Raw genomic sequence first — 24169 nt, 5'->3', positions numbered from 1 at the left:
TCCAGGTCAGATGGTCAGAGGGTTACCTGGGTTCAGGGTCTAGGTCTAGTCAGACAGCACCTGGCCAGGTGTGTCCAGGTCAGATGGTCAGAGGGTTACCTGGGTTGAGGGTCTCCAGGTCCAGCATGCCTCCCTGCTGGCAGGTCTCCAGCTCCCCCTCCTTCACCTTGCTCCAGGGGATGTAGGTGACGCCCCGCTCCACGTCCCAGAACTTCTTGTGCGCCGACTTGATACCTTTGTTCAAAGCCCAGGCGATCTGGACACGGAGAGAGCAGCATTAACAGAGGAGTTCTTGATGTTGACATTTATATAATAACTAAATAAAATGTTTTTTTATTCAAATGCCGCCCCTAAATAACCCCAATATGGTATGTCTGGATTGATCAACAAAATGTGAGTGAAAAAAACAATAAAATGCTTATAGGAATGGTTCAGGATTTCTTTTTTTAACCATATTATTGCAGTTCGTTGAATCAAATTAGCTTTTTAATACTTTAAAGTCAAATTAATGTTCAATCCATTACTTTGTTGTGGAAATAAATGTTTCTGTGGAAGTATGATACTGTCTCAGCTACAGTGTAAGCTGCTGTGCAGAGGGAAACTGGAACGTGGACTTCAACAGAAAACATAAGTTCCACCACAAAGTAATGGAGCGAACGTTGATTTGACTTCAAAGTGACGGTGGTAAAAATGGAATTAGCTTCGATGGACAGCCACCGTTTTATTATTAGTTTATATGTATTATTAGTTTATGTGTATTATTAGGTTATATGCATTATTAGTTTATATGTATTATTAGTTCATATGTATTATTAGTTTATATGTATTATTAGTTCATGTGTATTATTCGTTTATATGTATTATTAGTTTAGATGTATTATTAGTATAGATGTATTATTAGGTGTAGTCTAGCTGGGTGTTGGCCAGACCAGAGATGCAGCTGTGTACTGGCAGCACCATTGTGGCTCATGAGAGAAATACTGTCTGGTGAATCTAACGATGAATGACAACACAGACAGGGTAAACAAGAAAAGTACCCATCGACTGACAGCACTGCTGGTAAGGAGAATATGGAGGTAGATATGGTTAAATAATCCGAACCATCCCTTTAAATGTGACATGGTAAAAAAAAGTTATTTTAATGTAAAAAATGTTTTTAAGAAATGAAGTATTTAACTGTGAAGATGATGGATGGATACCTTAATGGCTTTCTGGTTGACTCTGAAGGATCCTTTGCTGAGTTTCTGCAGGGCGTTGTAGGCGTCCTGTCTGTGAACCATGACGATGTAGGCACACCCCCGGGGAGGGATCATCTGGCGGGGGGTGGGGGGGGGGACAGTTAGCATCAGAATCACAATACAAAAACCATTCACAACAACCTCCAGTATGTTTCATGGGGGCGGCTGTGGCGCAGGAGGTAGAGCTGCCGTCTAATGATCGCAAGGTTGGCAGATCGGCGGTTCAAGCCCCGGCTGGCTACATGTCGAAGTGTCCTTGGGCAAGACACTGAATCCCAAATTGCTCCCAGTGAGCGGGCCGGCGCCTTGCATGGTAGCTTGCTGCCATTGGTGTGTGAATGTGTGTGTGAATGGGTGAATGAGAGGCCGTTGTAAAGAGCTTTGGATAAAGGCGCTATATAAGTCAGTCTATATAAGTACAGTCCATTTCATACTCACATTGATGGACTCAATCTGGCCAAACTCCTCCAGCAGAGAGGCCACGTCCTGCTGCTGGGTCCTCTTATCCAGCTGACCCACCCAGAGGGTCGTACTGCAAACTACATCCAGACAAACACAACAGTAAAGCTGCAAGTCAATCAAATAATGGACCCATCACTAAGCCACGCCCCAAAATAGAAATTGTCCAATCATATCACAGCAAAAGTGACTACAGGCAGAAAACTCGGACAAACAACTCGTTAATATCTGATGGTTGCTGTGGTAAATCAGAAATCAGAAATTTGCTCCCGCCATTGTAAGTCATTGAATGTCATTCAGTCACGGTCGGTCAGTCAGTCACTGTCAGTGAAGCGTTAGGGTTAGGGTTAGTTTGTTTGTCCGAGTTTTCAAAGGGGGCGTGGCTTAGCGATAGGTCCATTAAAAGAGACAGGAACTGTTGTAGATGTTTCAGCAAAACCAAAAAGAACATACAGCATAAATGTCCCCAGTATAACCATGTTCATTCCCAGGAGGGTTTGAAGATGTTTTGAACACGTACCGCTGAGTATCTGACTCTTGATGCAGGGCAGACCTTTCTGTCTGTGTTCTCTGTCCTTCTCTCTCTCTTTCCTCTCCTGGGAGCGGGAGTGGGGGGAGGTCTGGGGTGGTTCTCTGGAGCGGGAGCGGGAGTGGCGTGGGCGGGGCCTGTGGGAGCCAGACGTGGACCTGGACGTCCTCCGCCTGGGAGACCTGGACAGACACAGACAGACAGACAGGGTGGATCAGTAACACATGACACATGATGGGAATATAACATATGGAGCAGAGAGAGAGAGAGAGAGAGACAGAGACACAGAGAGAGAGAGAGAAAGAGAGAGAGAGAGAGAAAGAGAGTGAGAGAGGGTGAGAGAGACAGGGAGAGGGAGAGAGGGGGGGAGAGCGAGGGTGAGAGAGAAGGGGGGGAGAGAGTCAGGGAGAAAGAGAGAGAGAGGGTGAGAGTGACAGGGGGGAGGGGTAGAGTCAGGGAGAGAGAGAGAGGGAGACAGGGAGAGAGAGAGAGAGAAGGGGGGGGAGAGAGAGAGGGGAGAGAGAGACAGGGAGAGAGAGAGAGAGGGGGGGGAAGAGAGAGAGAGAGCATTTTCAAACAAATGACCCTGTTTTATAAGGACTATGCTAATCCTTAATACGACCAGCAGACATCCCCCCGGGCCTCTTACCGAGAGCCAGACCTGGACCTGGATCTCCTGCCGTGACACCGAGGCTTCCCATCCCTCCTCAGGGAAGAATCCTCTCTTGAATTTCCCTAATGGAGTCAACGACAAGAAAGACAATGAACCAATCCTGAAATTATGTTTTTATGACATGTGGGGTTCCCCAAGGGTCAATCCTTGGCCCCCTTCTATTCAATCTCTACATGCTTCCATTGGGACACATCATAAAAAAGAACAAAATTGCCTACCACAACTATGCAGATGACACTCAAATCTACATAGCCCTCTCACCGAACGACTATAGTCCCATTGACAATCTCTGTAATTGCATTGAGCAAATAAACGCCTGGATGACACAAAACTTCCTCCAACTAAACAAGGACAAAACTGAGATAATTGTATTCGGTGCACCTGACAAAAGATTGAAAGTCAGTGCAAAACTTGACTTTTTCCCATTAACTATTGTCTTATTGAATGTTTTATCTATTTACTTCTTATATTTGCTTTTATTCATTGTAATTTTTATTTTCTTACTATGCTCCTCTTGCAGTATTTTTAAATAATGTATGTAAAGCACTTTGAATTGCCCCTGTATGAAATGTGCCTTTTTACACATGGAGAGAACCGTAATTCTCACATCCCTGTAACAACTCACAGATATCGTACAGACCGGCAGATGGGAGGCGTACCTGTAGGTGGGGCTGCTGGGCGTAGGCCTGGTGGGGGGGGTATCCACCTTCATGGGTCATCTGAGACCCCCCCGCTGGCTGCTGCATCAGGTCTCCGTACAGCTGAGAGAGACAGACAGAGACATTAGGTCTCCATACAGCTGAGAGAGACAGACAGAGACATTAGGTCTCCATACAGCTGAGAGAGACAGACAGAGACATTAGGTCTCCATACAGCTGAGAGAGACAGACAGAGACATTAGGTCTTTATACAGCTGAGAGAGACAGACAGAGACATTAGGTCTCCATACAGCTGAGAGAGACAGACAGAGACATCAGGTCTCCATACAGCTGAGAGAGACAGACAGAGACATCAGGTCTCCATACAGCTGAGAGAGACAGACAGAGACATTAGGTCTCCATACAGCTGAGAGAGACAGACAGAGACATTAGGTCTCCATACAGCTGAGAGAGACAGACAGAGACATCAGGTCTCCATACAGCTGAGAGACAGACAGAGACATCAGGTCTCCATACAGCTGAGAGAGACAGACAGAGACATCAGGTCTCCATACAGCTGAGAGAGACAGACAGAGACATCAGGTCTCCATACAGCTGAGAGACAGACAGAGACATCAGGTCTCCATACAGCTGAGAGACAGACAGAGACATCAGGTCTCCATACAGCTGAGAGAGACAGACAGAGACATTAGGTCTCCATACAGCTGAGAGAGACAGACAGAGACATCAGGTCTCCATACAGCTGAGAGAGACAGACAGAGACATCAGGTCTCCATACAGCTGAGAGAGACAGACAGAGACATCAGGTCTCCATACAGCTGAGAGAGACAGACAGAGACATCAGGTCTCCATACAGCTGAGAGACAGACAGAGACATCAGGTCTCCATACAGCTGAGAGAGACAGACAGAGACATTAGGTCTCCATACAGCTGAGAGAGACAGACAGACATCAGGTCTCCATACAGCTGAGAGAGACAGACAGAGACATTAGGTCTCCATACAGCTGAGAGAGACAGACAGATACATTAGGTCTCCATACAGCTGAGAGAGACAGACAGAGACATCAGGTCTCCATACAGCTGAGAGAGACAGACAGAGACATCAGGTCTCCATACAGCTGAGAGAGACAGACAGAGACATCAGGTCTCCATACAGCTGAGAGAGACAGACAGAGACATAAGGTCTCCATACAGCTGAGAGAGACAGACAGAGACATTAGGTCTCCATACAGCTGAGAGAGAAAGACAGAGACATTAGGTCTCCATACAGCTGAGAGAGACAGGCAGAGACGTGACCAGAGGCTAATTTTTATAACTCTCGCAAGATTGATCAGAATAAGCCTGGTTTTTCCTTTAGAGAACTTGATGGAAGACCCCCCAGCACAGTCAGTAAGACAGAGCGACAGAGCTGTGGTACCTGGTTGCCTGCAGTGTTGGTGTTGCCCATCATCTGGGGCTGGAAATGCTCCATGATCTGACCGACAGACTCTCCTGGAACTCTTTAACAACACAAACGTGACACATACACAATGAGGTGATAACATTTAACATTTAGCTCTTAAAAAAGACAGTGACAAGATAATGAAATATATAGAGCAGGTATTAAGTTTGATATCAAATGGTTGATGAAGTTTAACACATGTGGAGGGGATGGTGCTTCATTTCATACTTGTTCACATCTTCTGGCTCATCGTCATAATCAAAATCGTCAAGAAGTTTCTGGAAAAAAAGACAAATAAGCATCAGAAATGTGGGTGTGAGGGAGTTTCTCTGTGAGGGTGTTTCTCTGTGAGGGAGTTTCTCTGTGAGGGAGTTTCTCTGTGAGGGAGTTTCTCTGTGAGGGAGTATCTCTGTGAGGGAGTTTCTCTGTGAGGGAGTGAGGGAGTTTCTCTGTGAGGGAGTATCTCTGTGAGGGAGTTTCTCTGTGAGGGTGTATCTCTGTGAGGGAGTATCTCTGTGAGGGAGTTTCTCTGTGAGGGAGTATCTCTGTGAGGGAGTTTCTCTGTGAGGGAGTTTCTCTGTGAGGGTGTTTCTCTGTGAGGGAGTTTCTCTGTGAGGGAGTCTCTCTGTGAGGGAGTTTCTCTGTGAGGGAGTTTCTCTGTGAGGGAGTTTCTCTGTGAGGGTGTATCTCTGTGAGGGTGTTTCTCTGTGAGGGAGTTTCTCTGTGAGGGTGTTTCTCTGTGAGGGAGTGAGGGTGTTTCTCTGTGAGGGAGTTTCTCTGTGAGGGAGTTTCTCTGTGAGGGTGTTTCTCTGTGAGGGTGTTTCTCTGTGAGGGTGTGAGGGAGTTTCTCTGTGAGGGAGTTTCTCTGTGAGGGTGTGAGGGAGTTTCTCTGTGAGGGAGTTTCTCTGTGAGGGAGTTTCTCTGCGAGGGTGTATCTCTGTGAGGGAGTTTCTCTGTGAGGGAGTTTCTCTGTGAGGGAGTTTCTCTGTGAGGGTGTTTCTCTGTGAGGGTGTGAGGGAGTTTCTCTGTGAGGGAGTTTCTCTGTGAGGGTGTGAGGGAGTTTCTCTGTGAGGGAGTTTCTCTGTGAGGGAGTTTCTCTGCGAGGGTGTATCTCTGTGAGGGAGTTTCTCTGTGAGGGAGTATCTCTGTGAGGGAGTTTCTCAGTGAGGGAGTTTCTCTGTGAGGGAGTTTCTCTGTGAGGGAGTTTCTCTGTGAGGGTGTGAGGGAGTTTCTCTGTGAGGGAGTTTCTCTGTGAGGGAGTTTCTCTGTGAGGGAGTTTCTCTGTGAGGGAGTTTCTCTGTGAGGGTGTTTCTCAGTGAGGGAGTTTATCTGTGAGGGAGTTTCTCTGTGAGGGTGTTTCTCAGTGAGGGAGTTTCTCTGTGAGGGTGTTTCTCTGTGAGGGAGTTTCTCTGTGAGGGAGTTTCTCTGTGAGGGAGTTTCTCTGTGAGGGAGTTTCTCTGTGAAGGAGTTTCTCTGTGAGGGAGTTTCTCTGTGAGGGAGTATCTCTGTGAGGGAGTTTCTCTGTGAGGGAGTTTCTCTGTGAGGGAGTTTCTCTGTGAGGGAGTTTCTCTGTGAGGGAGTTTCTCTGTGAGGGTGTTTCTCTGTGAAGGAGTTTCTCTGTGAAGGAGTTTCTCTGTGAGAGAGTTTCTCTGTGAGAGAGTTTCTCTGTGAGAGAGTTTCTCTGTGAGGGAGTTTCTCTGTGAGAGAGTTTCTCTGTGAAGGCGTTTCTCTGTGAGGGAGTTTCTCTGTGAGGGTGTTTCTCTGTGAGGGTGTTGTAATGTTTATCATTTTACACCAACTTGTAAACCCTTGATAAACCTTTTATAAAGGCAACCGTAAAGGTGTCCCTGATGAACATCATTAAGACATCCCTGGGGTTTGGCTTGAGAACAGAGTTTTGGAAGCAGACAGAAAGGGCAGATCCGTTACCTTGGCTAACGCGCTCCTGTGGTCTGAGGCCTGTGTGCTGTGAGGGTTGAGCTGGGCTGTGGAGGTCATCTGGAGGGTGTTAGCCAGTGGCCCGTCTCCCTGCTGGAAGTTCTGGAGCAACTTCTGCAACTGGTGACGAAAGGGAACGAAAGGTCAGTATTGAACCAGGGTGTTTATGTTGTCATTTGACCATGTGAGTAAAGAATGTTTATATCTTGTTCAAATTTCAGGACCCTCCTTTCATGACTTCTCCTAGATATGTGCGTTCTACCACCCAGTATCCTTACATTTTCAACATCACATCAGGATAAGCTAGTATGAAGCTGTTTTGCAGTTTTTCTGTGTAGGAGGCAGGCTAATTTACAAGACGCACAAACTAGTGGTCCCCAGGGAAGAGGAGGAGGAGGAGGAGGAGAAGAGAGAGAGAGAAGAGGAGGAGAAGAGAGAGAAGAGGAGGAGAAGAGAGAGAGAGAGAACAGCAGGTCTCTCCTGTCTCAGCTCACCTCCTGACCCTGGAAGAGCTGCGCCACAGCAGCCAGGGCGTCAGCGTTGTGCTGGGGGGGCAGGGCGGCCATGACAGAGGCGCTGGAGACAGGAGGGTGGGGCTCTGCTGGGGGGGCAGCTGCTCCTGTAGGGGGCAGGGGAACAAGACTTAAGACAGTGTCCCTGTTCCACCTGTACACCTGATTCAACTGGTCACCAAGCCCTTGATCAGCTGAATCTGGGGTGCTAGTGCAAGAAGTAGGAGATCGATAGGCTTAGAGGGATGGGATAACATGGATCTCATAATCTTTGGCCGCGTTCGTAAATTCGCCAGAGCATGAACTAGATTCGACATCATAATGGAACCAAGTAATCTGATTGGACTAGAGGCAGTCACATGGACACTCCCGCGCTCTCAGACAATCTGCTCTGAGATTTACGAACGCGGCCTTTGTCAAACAGTCTCTTCAAATGCAGTGGTGCACAGAGGTTAACCTCCATGGGGAATGATTGATCACAAGCGTGAATGTAAACCATAATGAGATGTAAACTAAATAACGTGGTGATGAGTTCTCTCTACCGCCGTGCGTGCTGCCGACCAGTTTGCCAGACGGCCCAGCAGCCATGTCCAGCAGAGGCTGGATGACATCCATGTCAAACACACCGTTCTTCTGCCACAAGTTCAGAACACGAAGAATCTTGCTCTGCGAAAAAACAGAGAAAGGATACCACACTATAAAACACACATCTAACCATATGCTAGTTCTCCAGTTCTGAGTCAATCGTCAACGTTAGAAACACACCTTATCATTTATATGCATATATATTTTATGTTTTTATTATTATTATTATAATTTTATTATTATATGGATATAATGTATATAATTGTATTATATATTATTATTTATTATTATTATTATATTTTTCTATTGGCAATAGGTGTTTGGTTGATGGGTGGGTGGGTGGATACATAGGGGGGGAAATAAAAAATAGAAGGACCTTCATGTATGTGTATGTGTGTATTTCCTTCTAATAAAATATTGTTTAAAAAAAAAAGAAACACACCTTATCATCGACCGGACAGAGGTAGAGGTGTTGAAAGGTTTCTGTGAAGTTTTTCATGAATCTGGGAGCAAAAACATCCTTGTCTACTCCAAACTGGTGGCGGGACTGTCTGATAATGGAGTCTGCCACATAGAGGCCAGGGACCTTTAACACTGGCTTGCACTGGGAGAGGCGACAGAGGGAAACACAGATTATCCACACCAGGTTACAGACCAGGGTCAACAGTATCATCTGATCTGTTAGGTTATAGACGTCATTTATAGACGTCATGATTCTCACACCATATGGTACCAAACAACATCATACAAAATAACATTGTACAAATGTTGATAATAAATTAGTTAATGTTTAGATTACATACCTTCTTAATGAATTTTTCTACAATCTGGACAACATGTTTGTATAGCTGATGGGGGGGAGGGAGGGGTGAAAATGAAATGGTATCAGGTTCAACGATTCATGTGAATTATGATCAAAGCTAAGCAACAATATAATAACTTCACCAGGACCTCTAGCAGAGAAATAGCCTAGTTTACACATCGTGCCCTGAATAAAACAGTCATGTCGTGACGTACCTTTATAGCTTTCATGGCTGACTTTGTAACGGACATCATCTTTGCTCGAGACACTGGAGGTTTCATGTCTATCATGGAGAATAACTGGGGAAGAGAGGAAATGAAGAGCGATATTATTACATTACCCTTCCTTTGGAAGCGTCCAGTTATTATTACATTACCCTTCCTTTGGAAGGTCCAGTTATTATTACATCACCCTTCCTTTGGAAGGTCCAGTTATTATTAGTTATTATTACATCACCCTTCCTTTGGAAGGTCCAGTTATTATTACATCACCCTTCCTTTGGAAGGTCCAGTTATTATTACATTACCCTTCCTTTGGAAGGTCCAGTTATTATTACATCACCCTTCCTTTGGAAGGTCCAGTTATTATTAGTTATTATTACATCACCCTTCCTTTGGAAGGTCCAGTTATTATTACATCACCCTTCCTTTGGAAGGTCCAGTTATTATTACATCACCCTTCCTTTGGAAGGTCCGGTTATTATTACATTACCCTTCCTTTGGAAGGTCCAGTTATTATTACATTACCCTTCCTTTGGAAGGTCCAGTTATTATTACATTACCCTTCCTTTGGAAGGTCCAGTTATTATTACATCACCCTTCCTTTGGAAGCGTCCAGTTATTATTACATTACCCTTCCTTTGGAAGGTCCAGTTATTATTACATCACCCTTCCTTTGGAAGCGTCCAGTTATTATTACATTACCCTTCCTTTGGAAGCGACCAGTTATTGCAAGTCTGTCATTATTACAAGAGGGGCGGCTGTGGCGCAGGAGGTAGAGCCGGCGTCTAATGATCGCAAAGTCGACAGATCGACGGTTCGAACCCCAGCTGGCCACATGTCGAGGTGTCCTTGGGCAAGACACTGAACCCCAAATTGCTCCCAATGAGCGGGCCGGAGCCTTGCATGGTAGCTTGCCGCCATCGGTGTGTGAATGTGTGTGTGAATGGGTGAACGAGAGGCCGTTGTAAAGCGCTTTGGAATAATATTAGTTAGTAAAACGAAATAAGTAAACTTTGCACTTAGTATCCTTCATTTGGACGACGCTAGCCGAAGAATGAGAGTGAGTGTTGTACCTCTTCATAACCACAGCAGTAACAATGTACTGTACTGTTATATACAGGTTGACACAGGAGACTTGGGAACACAAACAATGTGTATCTTAAAATTAGAGATGCTCCGATCAGGGTTTTTGGTGCCGATCACTGATCACCGATCACTGGAATCAGTGATCTGCCGATCCGATATCACCGATCACCGATCACAGCGTCGAAAATGGCAATTGAAGCATTCTATTTGTTGTGTAGCATTATTTATGTTTTTAATTATTCTTAACACCATTTTAAGTATTCAAATGAAATTAGGAGATGGGAAAGTATCATGAATTGACAACCATCTGTTTTATTGAATTCACAACCACCTGTAGCTTACTTCAGGAAAAACAAATAAAATGTGAAAATAAAAATCATAATAAATAAAATGTACACTGTCACATAAAATGTGCAACATTCCACTCGAATGAGAGGAACTAGAGGCTCTTAGAGAACTTGGAGCTTATACTGTAGCTTTCCTGAGGAACAATAAACACACCCAAACTAAACTGCAACATAAACAGGCTATAGCCAAATATAAAATACTGTTTCAAGTCAGTCAGTTTCAAGTCATATTTAGGAGGAGCAAGTCAGCAATAATCAATAAAACAAAAAAACTAAACATTGCACCTAAGGCAGGGTTCGACAGTGCGACTGTTTTGGTCGCATTTGCGAGTGAATATATTTCTGTGCGACTTGGAAATACATTCAATCGCACCAGTGCGACAAACAAAAAAAAAAAAACTGAACTACTGTCATGCGCAGTCAATCTTATGTTCGTTAATAAGATCACAGCGCATCTAAACCAATGCAATCCTTTGAAAACAGAAGAAAAAAAAACAGACACGTGACCCGCAAGCACAACAAGCGCGCATTTACATTTGAAAATCCTGTCAGAAAAAGACCGCTGTTAAAATGAAATTGATTACGGCATACTTTAGCAAGGCTAATGTTAGCATCGTTCCAGACAGAGAGGAGGTAGAGGGGGGTAGTGGAGTCAACATTACAGCTGGAGACGAGAGTGACGAAGAAAACAGAGACGGGGAAAGCGAGGAGGAGAGCGCCCGGTCAGAAAGTGTGTCAGGGGAGGGGGAAGGTCATTATCCACGCGGTGATAATGGCGGTGCCACTGCCAACGCGAAGTCTGGTCTGACAAAAGTGACAAAGGTCTACAGGTACAGTGCCGAGTGGCAAACATCTTTCCCGTGGCTGTTGCTGAAGGAAGGGAAGATGTATTGCAAGTGGTGTGTCGCCCACATGAAGTTAGCTGGAAAGACCGCGTTTGTGTCAGGAGACGCACTGCTGGACCACAGACATTCTTTGCATTTAATTGCTCAGAATTTATGAATTTTATATGAAAGCCTGGGCTTAATTATTTATTTATTCATGAATCATTTATTAATAAATGAATATTCTTACTTCCCCTTTACATTGTGTGAGTCTCCATTTTTATTACGGCCAAGAGCCGGTTATGATAATTCTGATATGTTATGATTATGATAATTTGTTGTCGTCATACGAAAATTGCGCAATTTTCATTGTGCTACTGAAATTCTTGGTGTGCTACTAATTTTTTTTACATGGTAGCACAGTACTACCTGGGGAAAAGGTAAGCGTCAAACCCTGCCTAAGGAGATTTCAGACTCAAACCTTACTTCTGATTAAGCAGCATCACTGGCAGATTAGCCTTGAGAAATACAAGCATCTCAGCGTTTTTGGCACTCAGCCTGTTCCTCTTATCATCTAAAATATGTCCTGCTATGCTGAAAAGTCGCTCGCTATCTACACTTGTGCAAGGTGCACAGAGGAAGACTCGTGCTGCTTGTGCAAGAGCAGGAAAGCGGCCTTCCAAAAAGCAAGAGGCTGTCCATTACCGTCTGGGATAACTGCCTCTGATATGTAGAGATTAACCTGTGATACTCTTGGGTAGGGGTGGGACGATTAGAAAATGTCATGTCACGATTATCGTGGGCAAAATAATCGCGATCCACGATAACGTAAAAAAAAAAACTAAAAAAAAAAACGTTTTTTTAGAATGTCAATAAAACACTGTAATCACTTTAACTTAGATTTTGTTGTATTTTTATTGAATCATGTTAATAACATTAACATCATTTTAAAAACATCTTGACAAAAATAAAAATCTTTAATAAAATCTTAAATAAGGTAATGATAGATTATAAGGTATCACTGCATAAATAAAGGAAAAAAATACTGTCAAACAAAACTTGAACACTGACACTTTTCTGTCATCAAACTGAGTGCTAGCCTTGTGGCTTAGAGACTTGAAAGCTTCAAGATAGGTTAAAGTGCAAATGTGAGAAATCTCTATTACTATTTATTTATAACATACGATTATGACATCCTCCCTCTCGCCAGTTTGGGGCAACATAGACTTCTCCCCTGGTGCCACGGATAGGGGTTTCAAGCGGTGGGACAGCAAAGGGATGGTTACTATCGGACATTTATATGATACGGAAATACTACTTTCATTTGACCAATTATGTAAGAAATATGACCTACCACGAAATTAGTTTTTCAGATACCTTCAGATACGAAGTTTTTTAAATAGCCAAAAAGACACTGGCCTCTGTCACCAACCCTCTCCGCTGGAGGAGATAGTCTCTGCTGGAAAGACGAGAGGCATTCTGGGGCTTGGGTATAGAGCACTTTCGAAATATGATAAAGGCAAACCTGCATTTACGCCCAAAGACTGGAATAATGACCTGAACATTAATACTGATGAAGCAACTTGGTCACTAATATGGCAATCGGCAAACGACATCTCAATCTGTAATAGGACGAAGGAAACGCAATTTAGAATACTACAACGTTTGCAGATTACTCCCCAACTTAGACATAAAATGGATCATAACAAATCGGAAATGTGTACAAAGTGTATTACCGAGGTTGGGAGCTTTGTTCATTGTGTTTGGACTTGTAGATATATAGATGATTACTGGAAAGGTATAGTGGATAAAATTCATCTAATTCTAGATGTTACATTGGATAAGGACCCCATGTGTCTATTGTTTGGGTTCCCAGACAAACAACTTAAAAGTATGCATTCCAAAAGACTTCTGTGTATCCTCACTTTTTGTGCAAGGAAAAATATATTGCTGAAATGGATAGACTGCAAACCGCCTACAATAGCTGGATGGCACAAGGTAATTTTTGATATGATTCCTATGGAATATCTGACATATAGGTCTAAGTGTAAGATAAAGACATTCTATAAGATTTGGTCTCCGTTCTTAGATTATATTGGTACCAGCCTGGCTGCCATTGTAATGAAAGGTTTGGTGGATTACACTCAAGAAAGTACACAAGACTAATGTGTAACAGATCTACAATGTATGGGTCACAATATTATTTACTGTGCTGGTGTTGTGCTGCCGCTGTGTTTAGGACTGTAAGACATGGATGCTGTCTCCGATGGGGGTGATCCCCCCATATATTATGGCATTTGTTGTGTCATTTTCTTTTCTGTTTATTTCTGATATGTGACATGGCCTCCTCCCCCCCCTGTTTTTTTTGTTTTTAAACATTTTCTGTTTATGGACAATGTACTGCATAACAAAGTGCAAAACTAGTTTTCTACTATTAATGGGACAATAACCTCCCCCACGGATACTAGTTGTTGTTGTTATGTCCTGTTGTGTACATGTCTCTGTGAAACACTGTGAAATATTAACCCCCCCCCAAAAAAACACACATAGGTCACATACATGAATACATACAATAAAAACAGACAGACAAAGCAGTGTTTATAAAATGTAGTGCCTATTTAAAAAGTCCAGTCATTTAAAAATAATAATTTAAAATAATAAAAATAAAAATAAAAAAACCGATTATGACGATTATTCAACTAATTAAAATTCTCCACGATAAAGTTATCGCGGGTGTTTTTATCGCGATTAACGATAAACACGATAATCGTCCCATCCCTACTCTTGGGTTGATGTCACCACTGCCCCCTCATGCACAGCGAGCTGGAGTGTGTGAGCCATGCACGGTAGGTTTGGTAAACGCGCGTCCCTCATAGCCTTCTCCATGTTCTTGGCATTATCCCGTAGGATAACGTGCACCTTTCCCTTTGGGATTTCCCAGGCGTTGAGCATGTCTGTGAAAGCTGCAGCAAGTGCCTCTGCGGTGTGTGACCCAATTCTTGATAGTGAAGCACCACTTTAGTCAGCTCAAAGTTTGCATTGATAAACTGCGCAGTCAGGCTCAGCATAGACACAGGACTGACACTCGAACTCCAAATGTCAGTCGTGAAGCTGATTGACGCGATGCTGTCCTTCACTAGGCTCCCGATGTACGTGTAGACAGTTTGATATAATTCCGGCAGGCAAACATCAGTGAAATATTTTCGCCCCGGCAGCGTATAGCATGGATCCAGGCAGGAAACAAGGCGTTTGAACCCGGCGTCTTCCACAACAGACAGGGGCTGCTGATCAAGGCATATGAATTCCATTACTTTCGCATTTATTTCCTTTCGTTTCTTGTTGTCGTTGCCGTATGGTTGCTGTCGTTTCAATGTCTCTGTAACAGTTAGCTGAGTGAGTGGCGTCGAACGTTCTTTCGACGACTCTTTCTCTCTGGCCTTAGCGCTCGCCAATTTATCAAACTTGTGTGGAATTTACCAAATTCCTTGGTGTGACAAGCCTTCAAATGCCGTATGATATTCGTGGTATTGAAAGTCCTTGCGTGCGTTCCTCCGAGAGGTATTTCTTTTGATCAGACATTACAAACTGCATATTTGTTGTCTCTTTCCGACACTGTGTAATATTGCCAGACTGGCGACGCCATTTCTCTATGTAAACTGATCGGCCGTGTTTGATCGACCGTTTTGAGAACTCCGATCAAAACAGATCAAGGGCATATCGGCCGATATGGATCGGAGCATCTCTACTTAAAATCATGAATTAAAAGGTAATGCTGCTATCAGGGAATGTTAATCCGGACAGGTATACATATCCAGTGATTCCCACAGCATGTTAATACTTTGGGGGGCCCCCAAAGTATAATGGCTCCCCCCAGGGCTGGACTGGCCATCTGGCATACCTGGCATTTGCCCGGCGGGCCGCGGTAGTTTTGGGCCGAGCCGACCGGCAAAATAAAATTTTTAAAATAAAGTCTTTTTTTTTTTTTTTTTTACCAGCCGGCCCGGCCGAAAGCTGCCATTGAACGGCCCATAAATCAGGGACAGCGGCCCGTTTGTCGATTTTCTATACAGACACTGGGCTGGCCCAATCAACAGAGAGAAGGGGGGGGGGGTCAGGGGTCACGCACGCACGCAGCACCAGACCTCCGTCTCAGTTTCGCGGTAGTTTTGGGCCGAGTCGGCCGGCAAAATAAATGTAGTTAGCCTGGATAGTTACTAGATAGATACTAAGAGAGATGGAGCGCAAAAGCACACTAAAACGGAAGGGAGGCTGGGAAAAACTTAGGGAGAAAAACAAAAAGAAACTCGAGGCAGATGCTGCCAAATGTGTAAACATTAGGGACATGTTTGCTGCAGGGGCTGCTGCACCCTCAAGTTGACCACAGCAGCAACAGCAACAAGTTGAAGAGGAGGCTAGCAGGGAGGAGCGGGTGCAGGGGACGCCAGAGAGGATACAGAAGAAGCGGGGCCGAGTCAGCCTGTAACCGTTGACCCGGTAAGGAAAATATAGGTAGCTGTGTAGGGGTGTAACGGATCGCCCCCCACGGTTCGGCACGCATGTGTACCGCGGATCAATTGCAAAATGTAACCAAGTAATAATATTACTTAATATCCCTTGTAAATCACAATGTAGAGTTGCCATGAAAAGATAGACGTGACAGTTGCGTGCTTTGTTTTACTCTAAAGCGCAATGATAGGTTGATAATGGAAAAAAACATCTAGAACAACAAGGCTGCGTTCGTAAATTCGCTCTGGAATCTGATCACTGAGTACACTGGTCTACTTGCACTGGTACCATTGCTTACTGTATGTAGTCGTCTTTGTAGTGGTTTGGGGGAATACTACAGTTTGTCATATGACTGTACAGCACAGTATATAAGACGAGTATATAAGGCAAGTATTTTTGTGCTGGTGGGTGTGGTCCGACCGATTGGGGTGGGCCTGTCTGGGCCAAAAATGCCAGGGCCTAATTTTTGTCCCAGTCCAGCCCTGGCTCCCCCCAAAGTATAATTTGTGCTCAGTGAGTAAAAAAAACGTGTGAGGATATTCATACACACTTGGTAAGATGTGTGTGTGAAAGAAGACCACAAAAAACAGCAGTGACTGCTCTCAGCTGTTTAACACTTAAAGACCTAGACACCATCACCAGTTGTAGGTTGTCTGAAGTACAGTGTTACTATGAAAATTCACTAGAATGCAGGAATTTAGATTGAGATTCGCGGGGGGGGGGGGGCATGCCCCGAGTCGTTCCCCCAAAGTATATACCGGTACACAGGTATATACAGGTATATATATAAACAGCCCTTCTTACATGTTGGGGAAATGAAGCATTTTTCTTCTTTTGTCTGTATACTTCAACAGTCTGTATACTTCAACAGACAACAGTCTGTATACTTCAACAGGCTGTATACTTCAACAGTCAACAGGCTGTATACTTCAACAGTCAACAGGCTGTATACTTCAACAGTCAACAGGCTGTATACTTCAACAGGCTGTATACTTCAAGAGGCTGTATACTTCAACAGTCAACAGGCTGTATACTTCAACAGGCTGTATACTTCAACAGTCAACAGGCTGTATACTTCAACAGTCAACAGTCTGTATACTTCAACAGTCTGTATTAGGGATGCACCGAAATGAAAATTCTTGGCCGAGGCCGAAGCCGAATTTAAGATAGATAGATAGATAGATAGACTTTATTTGTCATTGCTACAGTACAGGTACCAAACAACGACATTTAGGAGGGGAGGCTCCCCTGGTGTTTAGGAAAGGAAAAAGAAACACATTTTAGAAAAAGCATAGATGCATAAAATCACAAGAAGGTAAGGAGCTGGTTTACATCAATAAAGGCTATGTACACAATCCACTGTACTATACTGCACAGATAGTCAACTAGGGTTGTCATATTGCACAAGAAAGTATTTTTTCACATTATTTTAAAGTGTCACAGTTTGCAGGCTTGGAAATGTACATGTTTGTGCCTCAGCACTAGCTGCCATACAATCCGTCCGGACTGTCCTGGGCCCAGAACTTAGGCCTTTTCTGTGTTCAGGGCCTTGACGGCCCTGTGGTAGAAGCAGTCCTTCAGTCTGTTTGTCTTAGCGGCCGGGGTCCTGTACCTCCTGTTCGAGGGCAGCTTGACAAAGTGTATGTGCCCAGGGTGGGTCGGGTCCTTGGAGGCCCTCCTGAGACAGCGTGTGTTGTACAGCTCCTCCAGAGAGGGGAGGGGGGCGCCGGTGATCTTCTGTGCTGTTCTCACGACTCTCTGTAGCGCGTTCCTCTCCGCTGTTGTGCAGCTGTGGAACCAGTTGGAGATGCCGAAGGTGAGGATGCTCTCCACTGCGCCGTGGTAGAAGGCCACCAGTATCTCCTTCTTGTTGTGTTGTTTCCTGAGGCATCTCAGGGTGTATAGCCGCTGTTGTGCCCTCTTGATGGTGCCTTTAGTGTTGTCCTTCCAGGCCAGGTCATCCCGCATGTTGTGTCCCAGGAATCGGAGGGTTGAGACTATCTCCACGCTCTCTCCGTCGATGAGCAGGGGCAGGATCTCGGACTTTTTCCTCCTGAAGTCTACGATGAATTCCTGGGTCTTTGACTTGTTTAGCAGCAGGTTGTTAACCTTGCACAGCTTGCTCAATTGCTCTACCTCATCCCTGTACGCCGCCTCGTCCCCCCCCGAGATACATCCCACCACGGTGGTGTCGTCTGCAAACTTTACGATGTAGTTGCTGGGGTGGATGGGGGTGAAGTCGTGGGTGTAGAGGTTGTAGAGGATGGGGCTTAGCACGCAGCCCTGGGGTGACCCAGTGCTGAGGCTGAGGGCTGTGGAGGTGTGGGGGCCCACCCGCACCCTCTGGGGGCGGTCGGTCAGGAAGTCCTTGATCCACGCACATATAGAGTGTGATAGACCCAGGTCTAGTAGTTTGGTCACTAGCCTGTCTGGAAGGATGGTGTTAAAGGCGGAGCTGAAGTCCACGAAGAGCAGTCTCGCGTAGCTGTTTCCCCTCTCCAGGTGGGATAGAGTGGCGTGGAGAGTCGTCGCTATGGCGTCCTCTGTGGACCTGTGGGCTCTGTAGGCGAACTGGTATGGATCCAGGTTGGGCGGGAGGCGTGTGAGTATGTGGGCCCGGACTAGTTTCTCGAAGCACTTCATGATGATTGGTGTGAGTGCCACCGGGCGGTAGTCGTTTAGGCAGCTCACCGTGCTTTTCTTCGGGACTGGGATGATAGTTGAGGTTTTCAGGCAGTGTGGGACGGTGGCCTGGGACAGGGACTGGTTAAAGATGTTGGTGAAGACCCCGGCCAGCTGGTCGGCGCAGTCTCTCAGCACCCGTCCCAGGACGCCATCCGACCCCGAGGCTTTCCTGGGGTCCACCGCCTTCAGTACGCGTCTCACCTCGTGCTCTGTGAGGGTGAGGCTGCTGAGAGCTGGAGAGAGTGGTGTCTGTGTTGTGGTTACCTCCGTTCGCCCCTCGTCGAACCGGGCGTAGAAGGTGTTCAGCTTTCCCGCCAGCAGGGGGTCGTCCTCTGCGGCTGTGAGCCTGTTGGCTCTGAAGTTTGTCATCTGCTGAACCCCCTGCCACATCCGCCTGGAGTCGTTGCTCAGGAGGCATTCCTCAATCTTCTCTCTGTGCTCTGCCTTGGCCGCTTTGATGCCGCGCTTTAGGTTGGCCCTGGTGGAGCTGTACAGCGGTGTGCGCTTCCCTGCGAAGAAGGCGTTGTCCCTCTCGTTGATCAGTTTTTGGACCTTCCCAGTCATCCATGGCTTCGTGTTGGGGTAGACCCGGACCCGTTTGTCCACGGTGACTGAGTTGGTGCAGTTCACTATGTGGTTCAGAACCGACGACGTGTACTGTTCCAGGTCCTCATGCTCATATTCCTGCCATAGGGTGTCATTTAGGCAGATCTGCAGTGGAGCGGACCCTTCTGGCCAGGTTCTGACAGTCTTAGTGGTGGTGGGAGCACTTTTCCCCATTGTAGTGTATGCAGGAATCAGGAGGATTGACACATGGTCAGACATGCCTAGATGAGCTAGCGGACTAGCCTTGTAAGCACGTTTGATGTTGGTGTATACCTTATCCAGTGTTTTTTCTCCTCTCGTTGCGCATTTTACATGCTGGTAGAACTTGGGTAGTACTGCCTTCAGGTCGACATGATTAAAGTCCCCCGCTATGATGTGGATAGCCTGTGGATCAGTACTTTGTTGGCTACTAATGACGTCATATAGTCGCGCCAATGCTACTTTGCTGTCTGAGCTAGGTGCTATATACACACATGTAATTAGCACCGCGTTAAACTCCCTAGGCAGGTATGTGGGTCGGCATTTAACAGTCAAGTATTCTAGGTCTGGGGAGCAGTGGCTACTTACAGTTTTCGTGTTTAAGCACCAGCTATCCTTCGTCGATATTATGATCCCACCTCCTTTTGACTTCCCGCTACGCTCCGTTCGGTCAGCGCGATGTAGCGTTCGGCCCTCTAAGCTAACGTTAGCGTCCACAATGTTGTAATTTAGCCAGGTTTCGGTCAGAATAATCACACAGCTATCCCCTACGATGCTGTTTTTGGCCACCTGTAATCTCAGTTCATCCATCTTGTTAAGGAAACACTTGGCCGAATACCGAATACCGAATGTGTATGGGCAGTTTTTAATTTTTATCATTGCATAAACTAAATACATTTTGCTTTTTATTCATGCTTCTCAAAGAAAGAAATTGAGATTGAAAAAAAATAACTTTTATTGAACATTCCAGCAGACATCAGTCTATACCAACAAAGCACACTAAATAAAATAAATCAGTCAAATTAAATGTTTTTGTTTTCCCTGAATAGCTGCTGAAAGAAAATCTTTATTTTTCTTCCCTAACCTGACAATACAGCACAATACAACATAATACAACACAATACAACGCAATTGAGCAAAAAGGGGAATGACAACTTTGAGTTCTTAGTGTTTGTTAACAGCTTAATAAAACACTAAGCAGCTATGCTGTTGGCGCAGTGAGCAGATGACAGCCCGGGTGCGTTCGTAAACTCGCGGAATGCCTCTCGTCCAATCGAATCGCTCGGTCCCTTTATGACGTCGGACCCAGTGTGCGCCCGGGCGCTCTCAGAGCGAGTTTTTTTTCAACGAACGCAGCCACGGTTATGGAGCTAGCCATGTTGGGTCTTATTCCATTTGTAGCAGCATGCAGTCAATGCTCGTCTCATTCGCTGAGCAGCATGGGATGCTTACACTGTTTGATTGCGTCATCAAAACACGCCCACTATTCGGTGGTAAACATTCGGTGTTTTCACACATTCGGCCAAATACCGAATGTGCTTTATTTTGCGATATTCGGCCGAATACATTCGGTGGCCGAATGTTCGGTGCATCCCTAGTCTGTATACGTCAACAGTCTGTATACTTCAACAGTCTGTATACTTCAACAGTCTGTATACTTCAACAGTCTGTAACAGGCTGTATACTTCAACAGGCTGTATATTTCAATATATAGTGTATACTAGGGCTGCACGATTAATCGATTTTAAATCGAAATCGCGATTTGAGATGGTGCGATTAGCAAATCGCAAAGCCTGCGATTTGGGATACATTATACAGCGCGTCGGATTCAACGTCAATGAACGCACACACCCAAGAACAACACTGCACGTGAAACGCCCAGGTGTGAATCTGTGAAGACGTTTCAGTAGCTAGCAACATTCATGGTGTGGATAAATGGCTTCAGCAGAGCCAGAAGCAACGATTTAGTCCCGAAGAAAAACTTCCCTGAATCAGTACAGCGTTGCCATTTTTTCTGATTTGCCAATTGATTATTCTTTTTAATTATTTATTCAGGTCGAATCTGAGGAGTTGGTGTCATCCGCACCCATCATCTCATCAATGTTGGATCCACGTCATAAACACCTGCCCTTTCTTACGGATGCACAGAGAGAGGCCGCAAAGAACAAACTGCTCGAACTTGGACAGTCAGTGGAGATGGAAGGCCCTATCCCACTGGCTGGAGGAGATGAGGCCATGCCGCCCGACTCTGAGGAGGACGAAGGAGCCCCAGCAGGAGCACCTGCTCCGGTCAGCGCCATGGCACAGCTCCTCGGGGAGCAATACACAGCAGGCGCTGCTGCTGACATCCCCATCGAAACCGAAGTTTGCACCTTTCTGAGTGAGCCTTCTGCGGGCCTGAACTGCGACCCAACTGACTGATGGAAATTGAACGAAAGAAGGTTTCCTCGGTTGGCCAAATTAGCGCGGACCTACCTCTGCATCCCCGCAACCTCGGTGCCCTCGGAGCGAGTGTTTTCTGCAGCTGGCCTAACTGTCACCAGATTGCGTTCGTCTCTCACCCCTGAACATGTTAACATGATCATCTTTTTGAACAAGAACCAGTAGCCTGCCGCCTACAGTCTCTTGCTGGAGTTTAAATTTAAGTTGAGCTGGACGCTCTTAAGGACACTAACGTTTTCAGTCATCCTCCTATTTGTGAGTAACTGTTTTTTTACTGCTCCTATGGTGAGTTACTTATTTTCTATATTTTTATTTATAATGTAAAATGTGTTTTTAACTTAAACAATTTAGGCTACTCACTGCCTTGTTTAAGAGGATTGCAGTGTTTCCTCCAGGATGTTTCACATTAGTGGCGGGGTGGTTGTGATTTTTTTTTTTGTGTGCACGCGCATAAAACACGTGCACGCGAAAACAAATATAATTTCTTAAATAGCGTTTAAGTCATTAAAGCCGAGCAGGTGATTTTACATAGAAGGTGATCAAATACCAATATTGTTATGTACGACAGTATGTCATTGCAGCACTTTGTTGCACTTTACGACGCCACGTTCTGTTAGAGCTTTACGACTGTGTGTGTGTGTTGTCAGAATGAATGGCACTTGACAGTAAACGGAGCTCAGTTTGTATACCTGTGTGGATCTACATTTATTAGCATAACACAAACATAATAAATTAGATAGAACAACCCTGTTCATTAATGTTCATTAATGCTTGAGTTCATGTTCGCACTGTTACTGTGTTGTGTGCCAATGCACCCCTGTGATGCTGTGTGTGTTATTGAGACCGTTGGGAAAGAGAGCTCGGGTGAACTAAGAAAGTTGTGTATGAGATAGTTTACAATTAAACGCACAGATTACATGAGAGAAGCTATCTGTCATTATTTCAACCACTGTCCAAGTGGGGACGTTACAATACTTTCGTTTTAGAACGAAACGTTAGTAGCAGCGTTTTTAGCAGTCACCATTCTTGAGCAAAACATGATACAAACAAACATTCAAATACTCGTGTCGTCTTGATTTTTTTTTCGATTTCAATGTATGACGCATCATTTGAAAGCTTACCATCTGTAGTTTCAGACTATGTAAACAAACGAAAAATTACGTAAGCAAATGGTTATTATTTATCTGGTATAGATACCACTTCTGCGCCGAATGTACCGCCACCGGCACAAATCCGCACCCGACATTGTAATTACCGTAATTTCTAAACGGTTTGTGCTATCGAAAAAAATCCAACTGTCCCTGAAAGCTGAGATGTTGCACTTCAACCAACATATAGGGTATTACGGTAAAATGTGACGTGAGGACATTCTCAGAGTCAGTTTACTCACAGTGATTGGCGGAGCGTTCAGGGACATGCTTTTTTTCAGTTCTCCGGTCATAATAACTCATCAATCAAAGTGGACTGTCTGAATCATTTGGTGGCGGAGCAAATTCATTCGTGGCGGCCCGCCACCAATAAATGTATATAGAGGAAACACTGGATTGTTATCTGACTGTAGTGTAGGGGTGTAACGGATCACGGAAATTCCATGATCCGTTCGGATCGCCCTCCACGGTTCGGAACGCGTGTGTACCGCGGATCAATTGCACTTTTTTTTTTTTACCTTTATTTTACCAGGAAGTCACATTGAGATTAAAACCTCTTTTACAAGAGAGACCTGGCCAAGACAGGTAGGGATGCTCCGATTTATCGGCCACCGATTTAAATCGGCCGATTTCACTCCAAATGACTCGATCGGTGATCGGCAAAAATGGCCGATCGCAAAAACCGATCTTTTTTTTTTTTCTGGGAAAGACAGATAACTGAACAGAAAACATAGGAGGACGTAACAGTATGTAAACCATGAAGGCCACATTTATGATGTCTTTTATACAGCCATATCGACTGACTTGGGCTTCAGGCCCTAACTGGGTGATAGGCCAGACCTTTACTATGCCATAAAAATGGGTCTGCGTTTGCTTGGTGCCTAATGGATCAAAACTTTTGTCTAAAAAGCAAAAAATATGTAGGCTATCCAGTCAGTAGGCCTACAGTTATGTATTTTAAAAAAAATCGGTATCAGTATCGGTTGATCTTGAGGAAAAAAATCGGTGATCGGTATCGGCCCCAAAAATCCAGATCGGAGCATCCCTAAAGACAGGGTCAAAATAGTAGCTTAAAAAACAGTTCAGATAACAAGACAGGACATAAGACAGTGGCAACAATACAATAGACAAACAATGGTAGGGGTATTTACAAGGTGATTAAAACATTGAGAAGTCTAACCAAAGCAGGTACAGCGAGCGGTGACCACATCCTTTAATCTACGCTTGAAGATACTTATGGAAATAAGGGCCTCTAATTTAAAAGTAGTCTGTAGGTCATTCCAAGACCAAGGGCCATAATAAGACAAGCTTGCCCTTCCAACATTGTTCATGATAAGTGGCACCTTGTATTGTAGCCATCTACGAGACCTGAGACCCGAGCCACTAGGTATAGGGATGAACTTCAGGCCCAGATAATTCGGTAAGAAGCCAGAGATGATTTTAAACACAAGAGTGTACCAGTGTTGGAGCCTTCTGACAGAAAGAGATG

The 24169-nt window shown here is 44.9% G+C and overlaps 1 protein-coding gene across 1 annotated transcript in view; it reads right to left on the bottom strand.

The window, feature by feature from the left end:
* Window positions 1-24169, bottom strand: part of LOC308153814 (SR-related and CTD-associated factor 4-like) — a gene marked incomplete at its 3' end in the record, with an annotated part of 73528 nt that overhangs the window by 25979 nt on the left and 23380 nt on the right. The window contains exons 2-15 of the mRNA XM_080527002.1: window positions 9052-9135; window positions 8838-8882; window positions 8477-8638; window positions 7992-8115; window positions 7432-7556; window positions 6929-7057; window positions 5228-5277; window positions 4976-5057; window positions 3559-3660; window positions 2876-2961; window positions 2218-2408; window positions 1677-1777; window positions 1200-1313; window positions 100-256 (exon numbers count right to left, since the gene is read on the bottom strand). Coding sequence (XP_080383128.1) covers window positions 100-256; window positions 1200-1313; window positions 1677-1777; window positions 2218-2408; window positions 2876-2961; window positions 3559-3660; window positions 4976-5057; window positions 5228-5277; window positions 6929-7057; window positions 7432-7556; window positions 7992-8115; window positions 8477-8638; window positions 8838-8882; window positions 9052-9135 — 1552 coding nt within the window. The remainder of the gene's footprint in view (window positions 1-99; window positions 257-1199; window positions 1314-1676; window positions 1778-2217; window positions 2409-2875; window positions 2962-3558; window positions 3661-4975; window positions 5058-5227; window positions 5278-6928; window positions 7058-7431; window positions 7557-7991; window positions 8116-8476; window positions 8639-8837; window positions 8883-9051; window positions 9136-24169) is intronic.

This window comes from Nansenia antarctica, assembly GCF_963989245.1.
Source record: "Nansenia antarctica genome assembly, chromosome: 1".
In the NCBI taxonomy this organism is placed as follows: domain Eukaryota; kingdom Metazoa; phylum Chordata; class Actinopteri; order Argentiniformes; family Microstomatidae; genus Nansenia; species Nansenia antarctica.
Note: the sequence above shows the minus strand (reverse complement) of the source record. Positions and strands in the feature narration are given on the sequence as shown.